The sequence below is a fragment of the Sinocyclocheilus rhinocerous genome, unplaced genomic scaffold (assembly GCF_001515625.1).
Source record: "Sinocyclocheilus rhinocerous isolate Xijiao unplaced genomic scaffold, SAMN03320098_v1.1 scaffold334, whole genome shotgun sequence".
In the NCBI taxonomy this organism is placed as follows: domain Eukaryota; kingdom Metazoa; phylum Chordata; class Actinopteri; order Cypriniformes; family Cyprinidae; genus Sinocyclocheilus; species Sinocyclocheilus rhinocerous.
Genome location: NW_015658500.1, coordinates 598,414 through 618,164, shown reverse-complemented (window position 1 = coordinate 618,164; position 19,751 = coordinate 598,414). Strand labels below are relative to the sequence as shown.

At 39.2% G+C, this 19,751-nt stretch overlaps 1 protein-coding gene and 1 pseudogene across 4 annotated transcripts; one reads left to right on the top strand and one right to left on the bottom strand.

The window, feature by feature from the left end:
- LOC107722214 (monocarboxylate transporter 4-like) lies at window positions 1-7,603 on the bottom strand. 4 transcript variants are annotated; one of them, XM_016530481.1, is made up of 5 exons: window positions 7,441-7,603; window positions 2,701-2,943; window positions 2,365-2,508; window positions 1,509-2,279; window positions 1-1,047 (listed from the first exon to the last, which is right to left on the bottom strand). In XM_016530481.1, exons 2-5 carry the CDS (start codon window positions 2,921-2,923, stop codon window positions 659-661), a joined length of 1,527 nt encoding a protein of 508 aa, XP_016385967.1. In that variant the 5' UTR covers window positions 2,924-2,943; window positions 7,441-7,603; the 3' UTR covers window positions 1-658. The 4 variants fall into 4 exon arrangements, with proteins under 4 accessions (XP_016385967.1, XP_016385965.1, XP_016385966.1 ...); XM_016530479.1 differs by lacking the exon at window positions 7,441-7,603 and adding an exon at window positions 5,817-6,599; XM_016530480.1 differs by lacking the exon at window positions 7,441-7,603 and adding an exon at window positions 4,048-4,848.
- Window positions 7,604-8,521: 918 nt separating this feature from the next.
- LOC107722203 (coiled-coil domain-containing protein 57-like) overlaps window positions 8,522-19,751 on the top strand; it is a 23,317-nt pseudogene continuing 12,087 nt past the window's right edge.

Genomic DNA, 19,751 nt, shown 5'->3' with positions numbered 1-19,751 from the left:
TTTTAGACACTTTTTGGATGTAATACTTTTTATTCACTGTAACAAGTCAAGGACAGATAATGTACATTTCTGGTAGAATGTCCCATATATACGTTGGACCGTTCCACAAACACAAGCATGTCTGAATTCTGTAAATTCCTCAAGAACGTTTCCAATTTAAAAAGACTAACTGGGATCCTCATTTGCATGTTGTACATGTTAATCTGGTTCCATTTGTCTGAAATGCAGGACTTTAATACAATCCTGTGCTCTCCCAGGACCAGTTTAAAATGTTTCAGTAGATGACAAAAAAGGTACTATGAACCAACAACACACATTAGCAAACACTGAATGCCACAAAGAAGCAAGCTGGTAATATTCAGTATAATGCTGGTGACCTGCTCTGATGTGGAGTGTTTACTGGCCTAAAATCTGGTGCCACAGTATAAATTGAATCTATTTTTTGAATGCAAGTTTGAGAACACATCCTGACATATCTGCTAACATACAAGGCAGTGATTGGCCTAAAAGTGGCTGAATCTGAACTGGACAGCAGGTCTGAAAGCAGTCCTTTGCAACCACATTTGAAGTGCGATACAAAAAGCATACACTACAACATCAAACGCATGTCCAGGAGTCCTACAAGGGAAGCTCGGTCATGTCTATTGTTCTAGTATCTTCACAGAGAGGATTCAGGTTCTACAACCACACCTTTTGGTTCAGTCACATTTTTGGAAGCGTTCTCCAGCTCTATCGAGTCCACCCCTATGCTTTCAGGCTCTTCAACCTTTTTATGATCAGATTTTGTCGTTGCTTCATGTTCGATGGCTTGCTTCTTCCCATTTTCACCACCTCCGTTGTCTTGGTCGTTCTTTGGTGCTTTGTTGAGTTCCTCCATCTCCGTGTCGATAACGGCCATCTCCATCTTGGCTGGAGGGTCAGGCTGTTCGGGCTTCCTTTTGATGAAGAGCATGTTACAGATTGCGAGCACAAGGGCCGAGAGGACCACCTCACACCCAGCCAGCAGGAAGACGAACATGTAGTTCTTTGTGGCATCCAGAAGGCGACCTGTGAAATGAAACAAGAGAGCTATGAGATAAACGTCCCACATGGATCGGCCAGTTGTGGTGGCGGTCCTGACAGGTCACCAGGGCAAACATATCAATGACGTATGAACTGCAACTGTTATTGTTGGGACAACTATAACAGTCCATTTGTTCAGTGTTTGGGGGACTAAACAATACAAATAAGGAGGAACCATATGGTATCATACAAATAGAAGGCCCTTACAATGCAAAACAAAAGGTTCTTGTAAGATACATAAAGGGCCACCTGCATTCCAATAATATTTTTTTTTTTAGTTTTTGACCATTTGCAAAGAGAATGTGGTTTTCTTTGGTAGGTAATCTGCAAGTTTGGGAGGTGATACTTTGGTCATGTAAATGTTTTATAAGATCACTGCTTATCTTATGACTTCTCTTTAACAGCACAGAAACTACAGAACATAGAAAACTAACTGCAGCACTGACCTGCTCCAGGTGGTCCCACCAACACAGCAAAGGCTTCAACCAACAGCACCAAGCCGATGGCACTGGAGAACTTCTCTGTCCCCACAATGGCCATCAACACTTCAAACTGTAAGGCTCCAACCATGCCATAGGAGATACCGAAGAAGATGCAGAACGCCACAAGAGATGGATAGTCTTTGGCCATGGAGCCGATAATATCAGTGATGCCATTGAAGATCATAGCGAAACTGAAGAGGTAAACACATCGTGGCCGAACCCACTTGAGCCCAGCGATGATACCGCATGTTGGCCTGGCGAAGATATCAACGAACCCTAGTATGGTGAGCAGCAAGGCAGACTTTGTGTCCTCATTGCCCAGTTCCTTGGCATAGCTTACCACAAACACTGGAGGCACAAAAAGACCTAACACCATGATGGCCGCAGCTACCGTGTAAATCAAAAAGCCACGATCTCTAAAGACGGTAAAGTCAAGAAGCTTGGGCTTTGGTTTGGGTTTGGTTTCCTTCTCTTCCACCTCGCTTGTTTTTTTCGGTGCCGTCAAGGGTCTCATGAGGGCCCCACATGCACAGCAATTCAGTAGAATCCCTCCAAGGATGAGGAAGCCTCCACGCCAACCATACTTGTATTGAAGAACCTGACCAAGAGGAGACAAACAGCACAGAGCCACGGGACTTCCAGCTGCAGCCAACCCATTGGCCAAGGGCCTTTTCTCACTGAAATATCTGTTCAGCATGATGAGGGATGGCTGAAAGTTCAGAGCAAGACCCAAACCTGGAGTACATCATATTTGAAGATGTTAATACATTCAAATTAAGTACATCAGAATTTCATAAGCAAATCACAAAACATTACTCGCCTGTTATGACTCCTGTGCTGAGATAGATGTGGATGATGTTGGTTGCAAAGGATGCTAAAATCATGCCCAGCGAGGCAAAAAGGCCCCCGACCATCATCACAGGGCGACACCCAAACCGGTTCACTAGGATGCTGCATATAGGCCCTGCAACAAGCAAACTACTATTAGCATGCAAAATCATAATTTCCAAGAAAGAATAGGACGAGAATAATTTTGTCCTTCCAAAATGTCAGTGTTCCACAGACCACCTAGAACCCTCTTGTGGACCCACCGTTTGAAAACCCACTTAGCTACAAAATATTCTCATCCATCCCTGCTGCCAGTGGACATCTGTACCTGAGCCATAAAGCATTGCAAGAAGTATGGAGGAGATCCAAGCAGTGTCACTGTAGCCCACTCCAAACTCTCGGATAAGTTCTTTGAAGAAGACGCTGACCGCTTTGGGAAAGGCGTAGGAGAAGCCTGTAATGATGAAGCAGCCGAAGAGGACAGCCCAACCCCATCCTCCATCGGGGGCCTTGACCCCACTGTCACCAGTGTCTACAACCGCACCTCCCATGATGCTTTGTCAGATCTCAACTGCAACAAAAAGAGAAGAAACGGTCTCATAAAATGTGTCATTGATGGTGCTACTGCTTAATTCAACAAGAAAGTTAGCATACTGTTTGGTCACAACATGACTGAAAAAAAATACTAATGTTTATGGATAACTAGTGCTCAACAGACAAAATCATGCCTCATGTAGCTTGTTTACTAAATATCCCTGTACAGCAAGATTTGTTCTGTTTGCCTGGCACACAGTAATACTCACCACCAAGTAACAACTTTTAAGGAATCCTGCATCACAAGCAGTTTTTATTTTAGATCAGTTAATTATTTGGCTTCTAACCCAGAGTTCCCCAATCCTGATCCTGGGAAACTGCCAGCTCTGTACTTTCTGTGTCCCTTATTTTACACACCTAATTCAGTTCATGAGCATTCAACTAACGACCCGATGAGTTGAATCATGGGCGATAAATGTGGAAGGAATCCAAAATGTGTAATGTGGGGGTGCTCCAGGACCAGGATTAGCAAACACTTCTGTAACCTACTATGCAATGAGTGAACTGTTGTGCCCTTTCAAATGTCTCTCAACAGGAGGAGCTGCCAGATAGCTGTTGATGGCTACCCAACTTCCTGAAGACATTTGTCTTCTGGCTTGTGAGTTTGTTTTTCTCATTTCTACCCATTTAGCAAAAAATAAATAAATAAAACCACACACGCACCACAACTTGATTTGAACAATGTGAAGACAATGTGGCATTCAGCACATGATGCTATAAAAAGCCATTACAGAATGCTCAGCCTTCCTATATTGACCTTCTTAAAGGGCAAGATTGCTCCATGAATCATTAAACTAAAGAGACTGGTCAATGTATGCTCATACATACTCATTTAAAACAAGCTAATGGACACCTGGTCCACTGTAGACACAGTATTTTAATCAATGTTAACTCCAAAACTATTCATCTGCAAGAACAACTAGTGTATATGGCATTGTGTACTACATGCATATAAATAAACAAACAAAAAAAAGTGTTTTTAAATGTAAAGCAGTTAAACCACTAAAACGGCACAAGACAACTTAAGCCATCTTTATAAGTGGTGTAGTAAAATGTGTTTAGATGCATTAAAAACATTTACATTTTAAGAACTTACCATTAGTGGCATGCAAGGAAGAAAAAAAAGGGGTTATTCAACACGTTACACAGTGGAAATTAGTTAATCAAGAATGAGGTATTAGAGCTACATTAGGTAAGAGAAAGTCATGCAACCAATGCATGTTCAACCTACCTTGCTTAAGGTCCGTGAAAACTGATTATCTCTTACTGTTCCGAGCCTCCCACATATCTACCTCGTCTAGGAGCAAGCAGGGGGTGGGGGCTGAGGGGCACGCTTCTGTACCCTACCTGCCTAAAGGCTGATTTATACTTCTGCGTCGGACCTACTCCGTAGCCTTTAAAAATTAAGACCCTGACATTTCTCCATGTGGTTCCATGTAATTTTTTATACAGAATATGGAGTTGGGATTCAAATTATGTGTGTTATGTAGGGTTAGGATTCATTTTAGAAAGGCCATTGAATTGTTTCTCTGAAACAGGTCACAGCTGGCACTGGCTGGTTGATAATTATGGATGCTTCTTGTCATGTCCATACTAATTAGCGAAACGGCTGATTCTAATCTGTCAGTCGCAATGCAATGACAAGAAGATTATGGATTTATTTATTTATTTTAGATTTTCAAACATCTACTCAATGTATATTCTATATATAAATCTGTATGTGATACCACTCCTAATTTATCATTGTTTTGATTATATGATTATAGTTATGAATGGTATTGGATATGGTGATAAGGTTAAGTCCGAGAAGGGAATTAAGGCAGATTACATACATATTACACATACCTTCATTATATATACCTCCTCCCCCTACAATACTCAGGTCATTGGTTCTTAATATAACACACCTGATTATATATATATATATATATATAAAAACCATTTATAAATACTGTAGACCAACTTAAACCCTACCTCTAAAAGAAAATGATTTTAGAATAAAAAAGCCATTTCAGGAGGGTTTTTTTTTATTATCATTTGCAGAATTCTAAAGATGCGATTACTTTTATTATCAAAGTCATGTGTATATATATATATATATATATATATATATACTTGAGGTGGTAACCACAGTAACAGTAGGCTAATTGAACATTTTGGTTCATTTCAGGATGGTACGCTGACAAAATTATAGATTTAAATAGCATACGTCATATAGGTTAACTGTTCAAAAGACAACATTTCCTGTCGAAATACCTTTATAGAATCGACTCCCCTGTAAGATCCGTACACTTCATAATTACATTAATTATTATGTAATTCTGTGTCTTAATATTTGCATCAAGAGCATCTGATGCACGGCGTTCTCTGGTCTACGTGCTAAACGTGACTTTTATTCTCTCTCTCTCTCCTCCACCAATAGCGCTTTCACTGCCACATAGGTATATATCCACATATATACCATCCTTAAGTATAAATGTTCTCACTTGAACAATTGTAGCACTATAATAGCCACAACTACTCGATGATTACACTATATCATAATCAGACTAGTATCAAATAAGACAATTGTATCGGTATGTGGATTATTCCCGACATATACACGTAATTAGAAATGTTTCTATTCTGTAACACGGTGTATATTTTCAACGATAAATAGACAAAAGAATATTCTTTGTGTTTCTGAACCAAAACCTGTTACTTTCCATCAGTCAATCTCCATAGCAGCCCACCGGCATTCAGCACCCCCCATCCCGACGACGCACGCACGCTTAGCATGCGCAAAATCACCCAATCATTATCTTAGAACACATGTTGACATATTTAAAGGCATCAGTCCTATATACATACCTTAACGATGCTCTATGATTAAAGTTTTTCACTGATGATGCCCTCCTAGGACCAGGACCATCACGTTCGCAAGGCACATCTTTTGAAGAGACATTGAATGAGATCCGCTCAGCTGACTGTGGTGCTGATCTCATCCGACTGTAGCCTGTTCTGTCACCAATGAAACACTTGAGCCACACTGACGTGCAGCCAATGATACGGCTGTGTGTGTGAGGGCACTACGTGCGTTTCCCCACCGCTCTCTTCTCTCTCATTCCTATTCAAATTTCAAACTATGTGCTCAGGGGATTTAAAGGAGATTTACGGACCTTCCCTCCATATATGAAGCATCAGTTTTGTTTCTCATTAGCTTAGCAGTGTGCTGAACAAAAAATATATATTTCGCATTTCCCCCCACATATTGTGGTTGTGGCACGCATCATAGTGACTCAGCAAAAATTGAAGAGTTGCAAAACAGGGTGATGACACTTCCTTGCAATTCAGCAATTTATCAACTCAAAACACGTCTTTAGATACATTGTTTGTGGTTATATTATGTATAGACAGCTGTTGGTTTTGTAGAGAGCTCTGAGTAGTGAATGATTGTAAAACATACAGGCAGATATTACAAAAACTGAAAAGAGGAACATTTTGTTTCCTCGGGAAGTTGTAGCATCCATCTTAATAAGACTAAGAAATGATTTACATGCTACATTCTTATTAATAAATGACAGAAAATGAATAATTTAAACACTAAGTACAGATACAAGTTAGAACGTGACAGCAGGCAGGTAGAAACCACGTGAATCAGGTGTCTTATTTCCCTTTGCGTCAGTCGCTTTTGTACAGTTTTGTAAGGATTAATGCTTACGGGAGACGCGACCCGTTTCAAACGATTCAATCCGATTTGGTGAACTGGTTCAACCGGTTCACTAAGAAGAACCGGTTAAATCGAACGATTCGTTCACGAACCGGACATCACTATCTTATTTCCCTTTGCGTCAGTCGCTTTTGTACAGTTTTGTAAGCCGCAGGAAACGTATCACAGGTTTTCACTAGTTTCAACTTGTCTTATACTTCTGGCAGGGAGGTACACAATGTACGCCTGACAGACGTGCCAGAGTCTGTAGGGTAAAACGTCCTTTGTAGTACTTTGTCAGAAACATTTAGTATAACGTTACGTAACTTAACCAAATATACAATTCAAAAATACAATACTATTTCTTATTTATGAATCCATATTTATTTAATATTTCTTTTCAAACAAAGGTCTCGGAAACGTTTTATAACTTTACGATAAGCGTGATGCTTTTATAGCGGGAAATAATAGTCATGCCAGAAATAGAGCTTAATCAGAAGTGAACTCACAATTTCCGCCTTTCAAAGTAAGCAAATGACGCTCAGTTGTAACGTAAATAATTAAAAACGGGAACTCATTCGTCAGGCAAACCATAGAAACGGATGTTGCTGCAGACGCCCTTTGTTACCATAGGAATATGGATAGTTGTGGCGGCGCCGAGCTAGAACTCCTGCTATGCCTTAGCTAGTTAGCTTAGCTAACCTAAACGTTAAATGCAAACTATTTTAGACATATTCAGCAACTCCCTTGGGGAGCAATTTAAAGGCATCAGTCCTATATACATACCTTAACGATGCTCTATGATTAAAGTTTTTCACTGATGATGCCCTCCTAGGACCAGGACCATCACGTTCGCAAGGCACATCTTTTGAAGAGACATTGAATGAGATCCGCTCAGCTGACTGTGGTGCTGATCTCATCCGACTGTAGCCTGTTCTGTCACCAATGAAACACTTGAGTCACACACTGTGGTTGCGGCACGCATCATAGTGACTCAGCTAAAATTGAAGAGTTGCAAAACAGGGTGATGACACTTCCTTGCAATTCAGCAATTTATCAACAACTCAAAACACGTCTTTAGATACATTGTTTGTGGTTATATTATGTATAGACAGCTGTTGGTTTTGTAGAGAGCTCTGAGTAGTGAATGATTGTAAAACATACAGGCAGATATTACAAAAACTGAAAAGAGGAACATTTTGTTTCCTCGGGAAGTTGTAGCATCCATCTTAATAAGACTAAGAAATGATTTACATGCTACATTCTTATTAATAAATGACAGAAAATGAATAATTTAAACACTAAGTACAGATACAAGTTAGAACGTGACAGCAGGCAGGTAGAAACCACGTGAATCAGGTGTCTTATTTCCCTTTGCGTCAGTCGCTTTTGTACAGTTTTGTAAGCCGATGAAGCATCAGTTTTATATGATATATATATGAAGCATCAGTTTTGTTTCTCATTAGCTTAGCTGTGTGCTGAACAAAAAAATATATTTCGCATTTCCCCCCATGTGTGGTTGTGGCACACATCATAGTGACTCAGCAAAAAAAAAATTGGGTTTTTTTTTGTTTTTGTGACTCAGCTAAAATTGAAGAGTTGCAAAACAGGGTGATGCTCTTCACAGCAGTTCAGTCAGTGTACTGTTTGAGTAAATGAATTACTCCGGGATATTGGTTTATTTCAACTCAGAGGGAGTGTCAGCCACGTAAAAAAAGTGAATAACTTAAGTAATTTGTGGATTAATGCTTACTGGAGACGCGAACCGTTTCAAACGATTCAGTCCGATTTGGTGAACTGGTTCAACCGGTTCACTAAGAAGAACCGGTTAAATCGAACGATTCGTTCACGAACCGGACATCACTATCTTATTTCCCTTTACGTCAGTCGCTTTTGTACAGTTTTGTAAGCCGCAGGAAACGTTGTATCACAGGTTTTCACTAGTTTCAACTTGTCTTATACTTCTGGCAGGGAGGTACACAATGTACGCCTGACAGACGTGCCAGAGTCTGTAGGGTAAAACGTCCTTTGTAGTACTTTGTCAGAAACATTTAGTATAACGTTACGTAACTTAACCAAATATACAATTCAAAAATACAATACTATTTCTTATTTATGAATCCATATTTATTTAATATTTCTTTTCAAACAAAGGTCTCGGAAACGTTTTATAACTTTACGATAAGCGTGATGCTTTTATAGCGGGAAATAATAGTCATGCCAGAAATAGAGCTTAATCAGAAGTGAACTCACAATTTCCGCCTTTCAAAGTAAGCAAATGACGCTCAGTTGTAACGTAAATAATTAAAAACGGGAACTCATTCGTCAGGCAAACCATAGAAACGGATGTTGCTGCAGACGCCCTTTGTTACCATAGGAATATGGATAGTTGTGGCGGCGCCGAGCTAGAACTCCTGCTATGCCTTAGCTAGTTAGCTTAGCTAACCTAAACGTTAAATGCAAACTATTTTAGACATATTCAGCAACTCCCTTGGGGAGCAGCTGCTGTGTATTTTGACTTTTACACAGTTCCGGTCATATGTACTTATGACAAGAACATAAAATAAAACAATATTCGCTGTGCAAGCTAACCGAAGTAAATACTTGCCTCTTCATTAATTCTTGGACTGATATACACGTGAAGGTGAGTAACAATTTTATTGAATTAAATAGTTCTAATTCTGTTGAAATTGTTTAAAATAGCTTGTTTTTATGAAGTTATACTTCTTGTTTTAATATGAACTATCGCTAAAAACTTTGCCCAGCCACTACGACAGTTCAGTATTTTGGCCATAAGGACTTATGTTCTTCTTGTAACGTTAGCTGAACTTTTTAGCTGATCACGAAGGATACAACTTAAAATACATGCCATTATCAGATGCCTTTTTAACCAATTTATGGCTTTATATGATGTGTAGGGTTTCATTTAGGATGTTTGCTTATAAACTTGTTCTGATGAGCACTTTGTAATCACTTCTTGTGTCTACAGATTTGCTTAACAGGATGTCAAGTGTTTCAGTGCCCTGTTGTTCAACATCTGCTTCGTAACCATGCAGGAAGCTGTGGACCTGGAGGCCCAGCTGGCTTGTAAAGAAAGAGAATGGAAAGAACTTCAGGCTTTGCGGATTCGACAACTGGAGACCGCTCTAAACGAAGCCACATCAGAGCTGTCCACCCAGAGAGAGCGTTTCCTCCGCTTGCGAGATGACTTCAAGTATAATCTACGTGTGTTGGAGGAGAGGGTCAAAGAGCTGGAGCGTTATGATGCCTTGGCAGCCCGCGCTCAGACGGAAGAGAGTGCCAGGCGGGAAGAGGTCAGTGAGCTGAGGATTGAGATGGCAAAACTTCAGGATGACCTGGAGAATCAGCGAAGGGTGAAGGAGGACATAGACGTGCAATATCAGAGGAGGGGAGTCGAGCATAGAGTCAAATTGGAAAAAGTCCAGAGGTATGACCTTGTTTCTCAGGATCATCTATATTTGGTCATCCACACTGATTTCTAAATTTGCTTTTTGTGGAATTTTGATTACATTGATTCTGGCTTTTTAGCATGATGGAAAATGAGATTCAGAAACTCAGGGAGGAGAATGAAACATTGAAACGGGATCTCCAGCGGAGAATTAGAGAGTCCGATGGTGAGCTGGCACTGCAGAAACAGGTATGGCGTCACCCGCAAAATTTATAGGACACATTTGTTGTGTTCAAAAACACAGGGGGTCGTATGATTAAAAAAAGCTGGACTATATTTAACTAGACACGTTACAATGCCTGCGGCAGAGGACATTCAAAAACACTGCAAGATGTAGTGTAATGGCCAAAGATGTCTGTCTGTACACAGGTGGCTATAACACACTAAAAACACAGCCACAGAATAAAAAAAAAAATACACTGACTTCATTAACTGACTAGACATCAATTGTGGCCCATCCCTAAATTTAAGTAACAAGATCTAAAGCTGTAATATCTTAATTGTCTAGCATATTTACATTTATGCTGCTGTTTCTGGTCTAAAAATTAATCCACAAAGTGAATGTCCTGGGATTAATGCCAGGACATTGTATGTTATTTAAAGTAAAACCACTGACCTAGAGGGATTCCAGCTGGCAGGAGTTCTTAGTCGTTGAGCTGTCATCTAATCGCTAAAGCAATCCTCACCTCACTCAGTCAGTAAAGTAAAATGATAAGGCCGTGAAGGATCACAGATAATGTTGGTGAACCAAAGCTATTTAAGATGTAGGTCAGTTCGAAAATAGTTTATTGCTCAGTGTTGTTGTTGCTTGACTTTTGACATTTGAGTGTTAAGCACAGGCATATACAGTAAGTGTTTTGTAAATCTCTTTTTGCCTGCATTATTAGGTTAAACAATATCAATTAAATACAGTGAATCTTGTAAATTGCAATCCACAACAGGAAATGATGGCAGATTTTGACAGTGAGATGAGGAAGCGGGAGCATGAATTCCATCTGAAGCTGGATGAAATGAACAGTGTGGTTCTCTCACACGAGCTCAAAGTAAGACCCATATCACATCAAACCTATCATAAACTTTATGTTGGAAGTCAGGGCCATTTAGACCAGTGGTTGTCAACCTTGAATCTAAGGTCTGCGTACAACCGTCGCCTGGTTATGAACCACTGCTTTAGACACTAACTGGCCAAAAGTACTGTTTGTTGATAAATTGAAATGTCCAAACATCCACGTGAATGATGAATTGGAATGCTGACCAGGACCTAGGCCCCATTACCTAAATGCCAGTGCCTGAACTCATACATCTGAAAGGGGGCACATTCCCACAGCCAGGTTCCAACCTAGTTTGGAAAGCCTTTCCAGAATAGTAGAAGCTGTTAGGGAGCACATATAGATGTGGTGTTCAGGTATCCACATACTTTTGGCCATAGTATAACTCTGGTATGAGTGATCTTCTGCATGGATAATTGTGAGTTTAGTAATAATAATATTAAATTGTCCAGGAAAAGCTATTGAGCAAAGAGCTGGAGGTCCATGCCAAAGCTCACAGTCAGGCCACCGAGGCCCTGCAGGCCTATGAAGAACTTTACCAGCAGGCTCAAAAGGTGATCCAGCGCAGAGACTGGGACTTAAAGAACACCACTGCAATGAAAGACTCCAGGTAAACTGACGTGTGTGCTGAAAAGCTTTTCTTTTTGAATTTTGAATATAAGAAGATCAATCATGATTACTGTTTTACAGGATAAAAGAGTTTGAAGACAAACTAAAACAAATGGAGAGCAATTATAAAAAATAGCAAGCCTACAACAGCAAGTACTACATCTAGAGTTTGAGATACCTTGTCATAAAGTATACCCTTGTCAAATCCAGTTATTACACATAAAGATACAGTAAACACAAATGACAACAACATTTTTAGATCCTAATGACCAATCAAAAAAACAGGAAGTCATGAACCTTTCTTTGGTAGATTAATATGCATAGCTCAGATTACTCTGGGTAGGCCAGCATGTCTTGCTCTGGATGTTTTGACATTTGATATATGCAGACACGCAGAGCTGGAACGAAGGTCTCGGGAGAAAGAGGATGCTTTGGGTCTCATACCAGGGAGCTCCAAGAGATCTCAGAATTGCAAGCCCAACTGGACAGGATGATTCTGGAACAGGAGAGGAGAGAAAAGAGCTATATGGATGACCTTCATCACCGAGACCAGCAGATACAAGAGTAAGACAAAAAGTATTGAAATTACTATTCACAGAAATGTTCTGTGGTTCATTTTTACTTGCCAAGAAATACTTCATCTGTTTGGAGTACATATTATTGCATAAAGATTTACATTTTTCATGAAATTTGAAATTGTCCATTTGTGTATATGGAAGGGAGATGCATTATGCAGCTCCTGCTGATGACTAAATTAGTGTAAATGCATTGAGAGGAAATGTGTGGGTGTCTCTGAGAATGCCTTTCTGAGCACTAGGATTATATAACGTTTAAAATTCAAGGCCTCAAGGTAACAAGTGCTCCTAATTTTTCTGTGCTTATAATTTAACGTTCATAAATTATATATATGAGATGCACTGGTTAAGACAGACAACATGGCTGCTTGTAAGCCTTATCTGTACTCAGTCGAGAGCCTTAACTTGTGTTTGTTAACACAGTTGTAACCAGATCCGCTTTAGATTTGAATCTCTTATTTGATACCGAAGGCTCAGAGTGCAGCTTGAAACAACTCGATCTGGCTGGGATACTTACATCACGCAGATCTCCAAAGAAAATGTTGCCAAGGATACAGAGTTGCTTTCTGCAGGGGAGAGAGAAGCCAAAGTGAGAGCAGAGCTGGAAAGGTGTAAAGAGGATATAGAAAGGTGAGGGAGGTCACAAGATAATAATAATTGCATACCTTTTACACAACATTTAAATTGTTTAACTGCATTGTGCTGTGAGAAATAAAATAATGATAATTTTTTTTTTGTTATGACCGATAAATGTCAATAATAGCCAATGAATGTAAAATTCTATACTACTTTGTTCAAAATAAATTTAAAAAGTAATAAATACTAAAACACGTAATTATAATGTACACTATAAAATTTATATAAATATAAAAATATAAGATTACATTTAACAGTGTTAAGTAATCAGTGTTTTTAAAGATTAACTTTAAAAACACTGAATTTAAAGATTAACTTTATTTATGAAAGTGCTGTAAATTGAATCGCTATATATTCCATCCTAATTATACAATACTGCCATATTTGTACATGCAAATTAGATAGTTTTATTTAAAAAAAAAAAAATCATTAATTTCAACAAATTTATTGTTGTCAGTGTAGGCGCTGCATCCATTGCATCCAACATGTTTATTCACTGACACGCCCACAACTAGGAAACTCTGGGCTTAAAGAATGTTCTGAGTTTTCTACTCATAATTGCGACTTTGTAATGCCTTTCGTGTGCGTTCAGCTCCTAAAGATGATCTTTCCAACATCATTTGACCACAGCATAATGTTGTCCAGTAATTGATTCATTGTGCATCCTGAAGTATGTGGATGCACGTTTAGGTTGAGGTATACACACATTTGCTTTACATTTACTTAAAAAAAAATCCTGCTAGTAAATTGAATATCTGTCAGGTATAAGCAGCAGGTGTCTAGTGGTCTGCAGAGTGAGCAGGCATTGGAGCAGAAGCGAGTTCAGCTGGAGTTGGACTGGGAGCGGCGTTGTGAGGAGGTGCATTCTGAGCACTACCTGAGGAGCGAGGAGCTCATCCAAAGCCTTACACAGGCCAGAGACCAGGTGAGTTGATACACAGTCAGACACTGTAAAATACAAACGTATTCTCTAAAATATTCAAAATAAAATAATTTCATGAAGAAAGAAATTTAAACCTAACCTGTAGTTTAGATTTAGCAAAAATGTATTTTATGACCTTTATTTTCTAATCAGTTAGTGTTTCCCACAAGCTTCTGGACTTGATCTTATTCATAAGGTTGTTCTGAATAAGGACGTAATGATTTTGGTATCTGCCCTAAGATTACTGCTGAGAGAGAAGGAACGAGAGTTACAGGAGATAGTGACTCTGCTGAAAAGTGTCACTGTAGAGCGAGATCAGGCATTACGTGGAACCAAACCAGCACTAACAGGAATTCAGGTTAGACCACACACAGCTTTCTCTGTTACACCATTCAGACTGATATTTAATACTGTGAAGGAACCCATTGCCATTTAGAATGTACTTCAGTAAAAAAACACAAGTGGTATGATGACAGCTAAAGATCTGCTGGGTATCTCATCCAACAGTTCTCTGGGTTTCATGCCAAAGTGTCTGAATAGTAGGAGTCACACAGCATATGAAGCGAATCATCTGACCCTAACTTGCCCCTGGAGGATTGTCTGTCTAGTTACTTAGAAAATGTAGCTTAAATTACTATTTAAATAAAACTGCAGACAGTGTCAACATCCACAGCATTTATTTCATCTAAGACCTGCTGCTTCCATTCGTTAAATAGAACTGTAGATGAAATCCACTAGGTGCAATGCTATTACAGCTATTCTGAAGTTATATGTCACATTTAGCTGTGACTTTCTTTAATTACTTTCCCTGTCAGCTGTTCGGTAGGTAATTTAGGATGAAACATTTACGAGACTTTAAATAGCATATCAGCAGAAGATGCTTGGCTACTCATAGTCTGACTGTAAAGTAAAACATATCTTAATAGCACACGTATTATTATGTTTGTGGTGTGTGTTCAGTCCTGTAATAGCTTGTTGACTGATTGAAAATTCAGATCCTTAAAAGATCAGCATGCCACAATCTCTTGCCTCCACCTAGTGGTTGCTAATTGGCTTATACCATAATTTTATTGTTTAATTACTTTGTTACATAACATAAAACTGTGTGAACTGCATCTGCAGATATCTGCAGTAGACAGCAGTAGTTTCCCATCAGAAGAGATCAGGAGACTCCAGCAGCAGAACAGCACTCTTAGAGCAGTGGTGGCTGAAATGAGGAAAGAGATGGAGAACCTGAGCCAGCAGATGCCTATAGCTCAAAGTCAGACCATAAATCCAGAGCCCAGCACTGCAGGTACAAGAGGTCTTAAAAGAAACTTAAAAGAATATTTTATTATTTCTGACATATTTTCAACACTTTCAGAAATTTCTACATTTGTCCCCCTACTTGTTGGGAAATAATGATCCCCAAGTGCCATTTTTAAAAGAATACTCTGGGTAATATAACTGTCTTCTACTTTGTAAAAGCAAGCATAAATCACAGGACAATAATGCACTTGCAAAAGAAGGCTCAGGAAATTTAACCTCCACCCTGTTGTATGACAGTGATTTGTCTATTTCAGGGACTACAGACTACAGTCAGACTCTGGAGAAAGAGATCCTGGAGCTTAAGGCCAAATGTCGTGATCTTGAGGAGCGGTTAGAGGAGTCTTCCAAGATAGTCAATACTGCCAGCATTCCTGCCCTTGCATTCCCTGTTTCCCCTGACAATGTGTACCTTCAAAACCACATTAGATTGGTTTTGTGAGACCATAGGTGAGACCACTTAATGAGACCATAGGTGATTTAAAATTATGAGCTCAAACCTTCATCAAACTTGTGTAATACTGTGGATTGGTGATATTAATAAAAGAAGTGTGTTTTCTGTGCCTCACTGGCGAAAAGATGAGGTGAGATAAGATTTTGGTGTTTGCAGGTGGGCTGCAAGTGGAGAAAGTAGCCAGTGCCACTGCTCTAAAGAAACAGGAAGTGAGGCTGGCTCATTTGGAGTCTGCTGTGGAACAGCTTACCCAGCAGGTAATGATTTTAGTCCCTTACCCAGGCATCTAATAATTAAAAGGCCATAATATGATGTAATTCTTGTTTAGATGGAAACAATTTTAACAGCTAACACACTCACACACCAGTTAGTGCAGAGCCAGTATACATGATGTGCAACTGTTACGGCTGGCTCATATACCGCAACATAAAAGAGGCAAACAACAAATTCTTCAAACAATAAACCAATTTATTTATAGGACAAGAAAAAATTGTTAAACAGTCAAAAGAAAACCGACGTCTAAGGGGGGAAAAACACGCGCGTGTGGTAACTAAAGGTGCAAATACTCTGACACTAACAATCAATAAAGGAAAGAAATATTAGGGGAAAAAATGTATAAGAGAGAGAAAAATTAAGAGAGACTTACGCTAAGGCGCACAGATATTTTATACTAACACCATCAGAGGTTTAATTACTAATGGAATGCACCTGTGGCCCAACTAACGTCTGCACTGTTTAGCAGAGCCAGCAGGGGGAAACAGGCAGGCGTAACAGCAACCCCTAGTTGATTTTTTTTGAATAAGTATGCTCTTCTGTGGCATTTCATGATGAGTTACAGGGAAAGTTGAATATATACTGTATATATGATTATATTTCTCCAGTGTCACTCAAAACACATGGAGAATGAGAGCTTACGTCTGGAGATGGAAAATCACAAGAGGGCAGCAGCAGCTGAAGAAGCGAGGCTTAAGCAAAGAGTGGCAGCTGCTGAGCTGGAGTTGAATGAAGTGAGACGGGAGGCTGAAGAGTACCAAAAAGGCAGTTTGCTCCACAACCTGGAGAGTGTTGCACTTGGCAACCAGGCAAGTTTTAAGTATATAGAATTTAACTTTAAACAATACTTTCTAGTAAATGCAAGTAAAGGCATGATCTTTCTGCCTTAAAGAGACGGATTGATTAATATAATTTCCTGTCTTTATTTAACTACAATATATATGTGGCCAGGTTTCAGCACTGAAGGTTGACCTTGCAAGCAGGAGAGAGCCCATTGTCCTTAATCAGGTACAAACAAATCAGGTACCTAACAGTATTTATGAGCAAAGCTAATAATATGTATTATATGTCATTACTGTGCCACTTACTGTACATATTACTGACATGAATTGTCTCTTATCAGAAGTATGTTTTATGCTTGCCTAAACAAGAATGGGTTACACTTTATTTTAAGCTGTCCTTGTTACAGTGTAATTATGCATTTAAGTACTGAGTAATATTAATTAACTACATGTACTTACTATATGGTTAGGGTTAGGATTTGGGTTTGGCTTAGGGTTACTTGCATGTAATTATGCATAATTAATTGTTATTATTATAGTAAGTACATGTAACATGTGTAACAAGGACACCTTAAAATAAAGTGTTACCCAAGAATGTATGTCCGGTATTCAAGAGTGAGATGGTAAAGCAGCTTCAGGAGGAGAACTTGTCCCTGAGACAGCAACTGCTGCTGCTGCAGAGTTCAGCCAGAGCGGGCGCCGTGGGTGATGTTGCTACTCTTCAGTCAAAGCTCAAACAGGCTGCACGCTTGATCTCCAGCCTCAGTCAGGACAAACAGCAACTCATTGAAATGGGCAACAGGCTCCGGGCGCAGCTGATAGAAGCAGGACTGGAGGGTTGGTGTCGCTTTTGAAGCGTAATCATGGGTTTCAGTAGTATTTTCATCTAGAATGAATGAACAATATTAGATTTCCAAATGTTTTAAATTATATAAGGCTCAAGAGGGATATATAGAACTCTCTTCTGTTATTTTGTGAAAGGGCACATGGGGTTAACAGCCATAATTCACCACTCATTGTTATGCTGTTGCCCCATCACAATGGGCTGATCCATGTTTTTACCAAGGGATTAAAGAAGCCTTAGTTTGATTCTCAATAGAGAGCCCAATGCTTATTTGTCCCGGAAATTCTCCATGCTTTGTGTGTGTTGTCTTGATTCAAATTGGTTATACAACTCATTGAGAAGTCATTCATTGGCAAATCATTGCTGAATATCAACACATCCAAATATGTTTACTTGCTACATCCTCAGTTTGTTATGTCCTGTTCATTTACAGACAGAATTGGAATTAAAGTTATGGAAATTGTCTAAAATGGACATCAGGGATGCAAGCAATCACCTTTATGTGATATTTACCTTTTTTTCCCAAAATGTGCCCTCTAAAGCTTTTAAATAAGTTGTAAATAAAACTAAATGATTCTAATATGTTTTACAAGAAAATACTATTTCAATGTGTTATAATTCTATTCAATGTGTTTATTGTTGTTTCTTTGTAATTAATTGTGAAATTTACTAGCAATTTCTGAATGAAAATTGTTTCTACACCAAATTATTTTGTTTTTCTTAGTTCCACGGCACTCAAAGATCATTCTCAAACCAACTGATCCAGAGCACAGTCTGGTGGAAAAAGACCCCTCTCAGTCCGAGAATGGGGTTCAGTCAAAGAGCCGCCGCTTATATACACTGGAACAGCTACAGTACAAGCTAACCACTCAGGTGACTCCTGCATGAGAGAGACTTTGTTCAATCAAAGCATACTCTCTGTATTGATACTGAGAATATATTTCATCATACTAATCAGTTTGGCCTCTGTATATGTACTGATGTGGTATTTTAGACATAGCTTTTATGCAATGCTATTCTTTGTCAAGGCCACTGGAACATGGCAAAGGTCAGCGATCACTCTCTTGTCAGATGTATGAAAATACATGGTTGATTATGGTCACACTAGCATGAAATTTAAATACATTAATTTTGATTCTCATTCTAGGAGCTACAATATGCACAAAGAGATCAGAATAAAAAAATGGCAATTATAGTCTGTCCCCAATTCTCTGAGAGTGAGAGTTCAGACAAACACAGAACCGTAAACCCTTGGGAGCCTCCAATCAGAGTCCAGGTACTATGACATCTTCACCACCCCATAAATATATTTTATATATTATAACATATTATACATATACACTATTGTTTAGAAGTTTGTTTTTAAAGAAATTAAAGGAGACATATTATGCCCCTTTTTACAATATGTAATATAAGTCTCTGGTGTCCCCAGAATGTGTCTGTGAAGTTTCAGCTCAAAATACTCCACAGATCATTTATTATATCATTTTGAAAATGCCTATTTTGAGTGGAAGCAGAAACACGCTGTTTTTCGGGCCTGTCTCTTTAAATGCAAATGAGCTGCTGCTCCCAGCCCCCTTTTCCAGAATAGAGCTGCGCCATTACAGCTCGTACCTGCTAAAAAAATCTGTTTTGGTTCTGATTATCATGTTTATCGCGCTGAAATCATGCGTTTTAAACCATATGAGTTTAAACTTCTGATATACAGTTTTCTGAGTGCACACATCCGAAGCACACGGACAGAAAGCGGCTGTCACAGCATGTGAGTACTAAACTAAGTTCTCATTCACACACAAGTTTACGTTAAAAAAACACACGAGTTACAAAAACAGTCGGTTATGTCTCTGAAGCTAAACAGCTGGGAAATAAATCGCTTGTTTATTTTAGATCTGTGTGGCAGCAGCAATATACATTAAATAAATCAATAAATCCACTGCTCTCTTGTCTCCTCTGAGGCTGGGACTCTAAACAGTGTTCTGTGCTCGTCGTGCAGCCAAAGACAGAACAGTTACCATGTTTTGCTCAAACTTTCGCCATGGCATTAGAGCTGGTACAACGTTGTCGCTTGCGAAATCAAAATGACGGCGCCGTGGGTGGAAACGTACAGATTAAGGGGCGGTAATATTATAATGAGTTCCCTTTGCCATGTCACCAAGGGAACGAAATCAGACCGCTCATT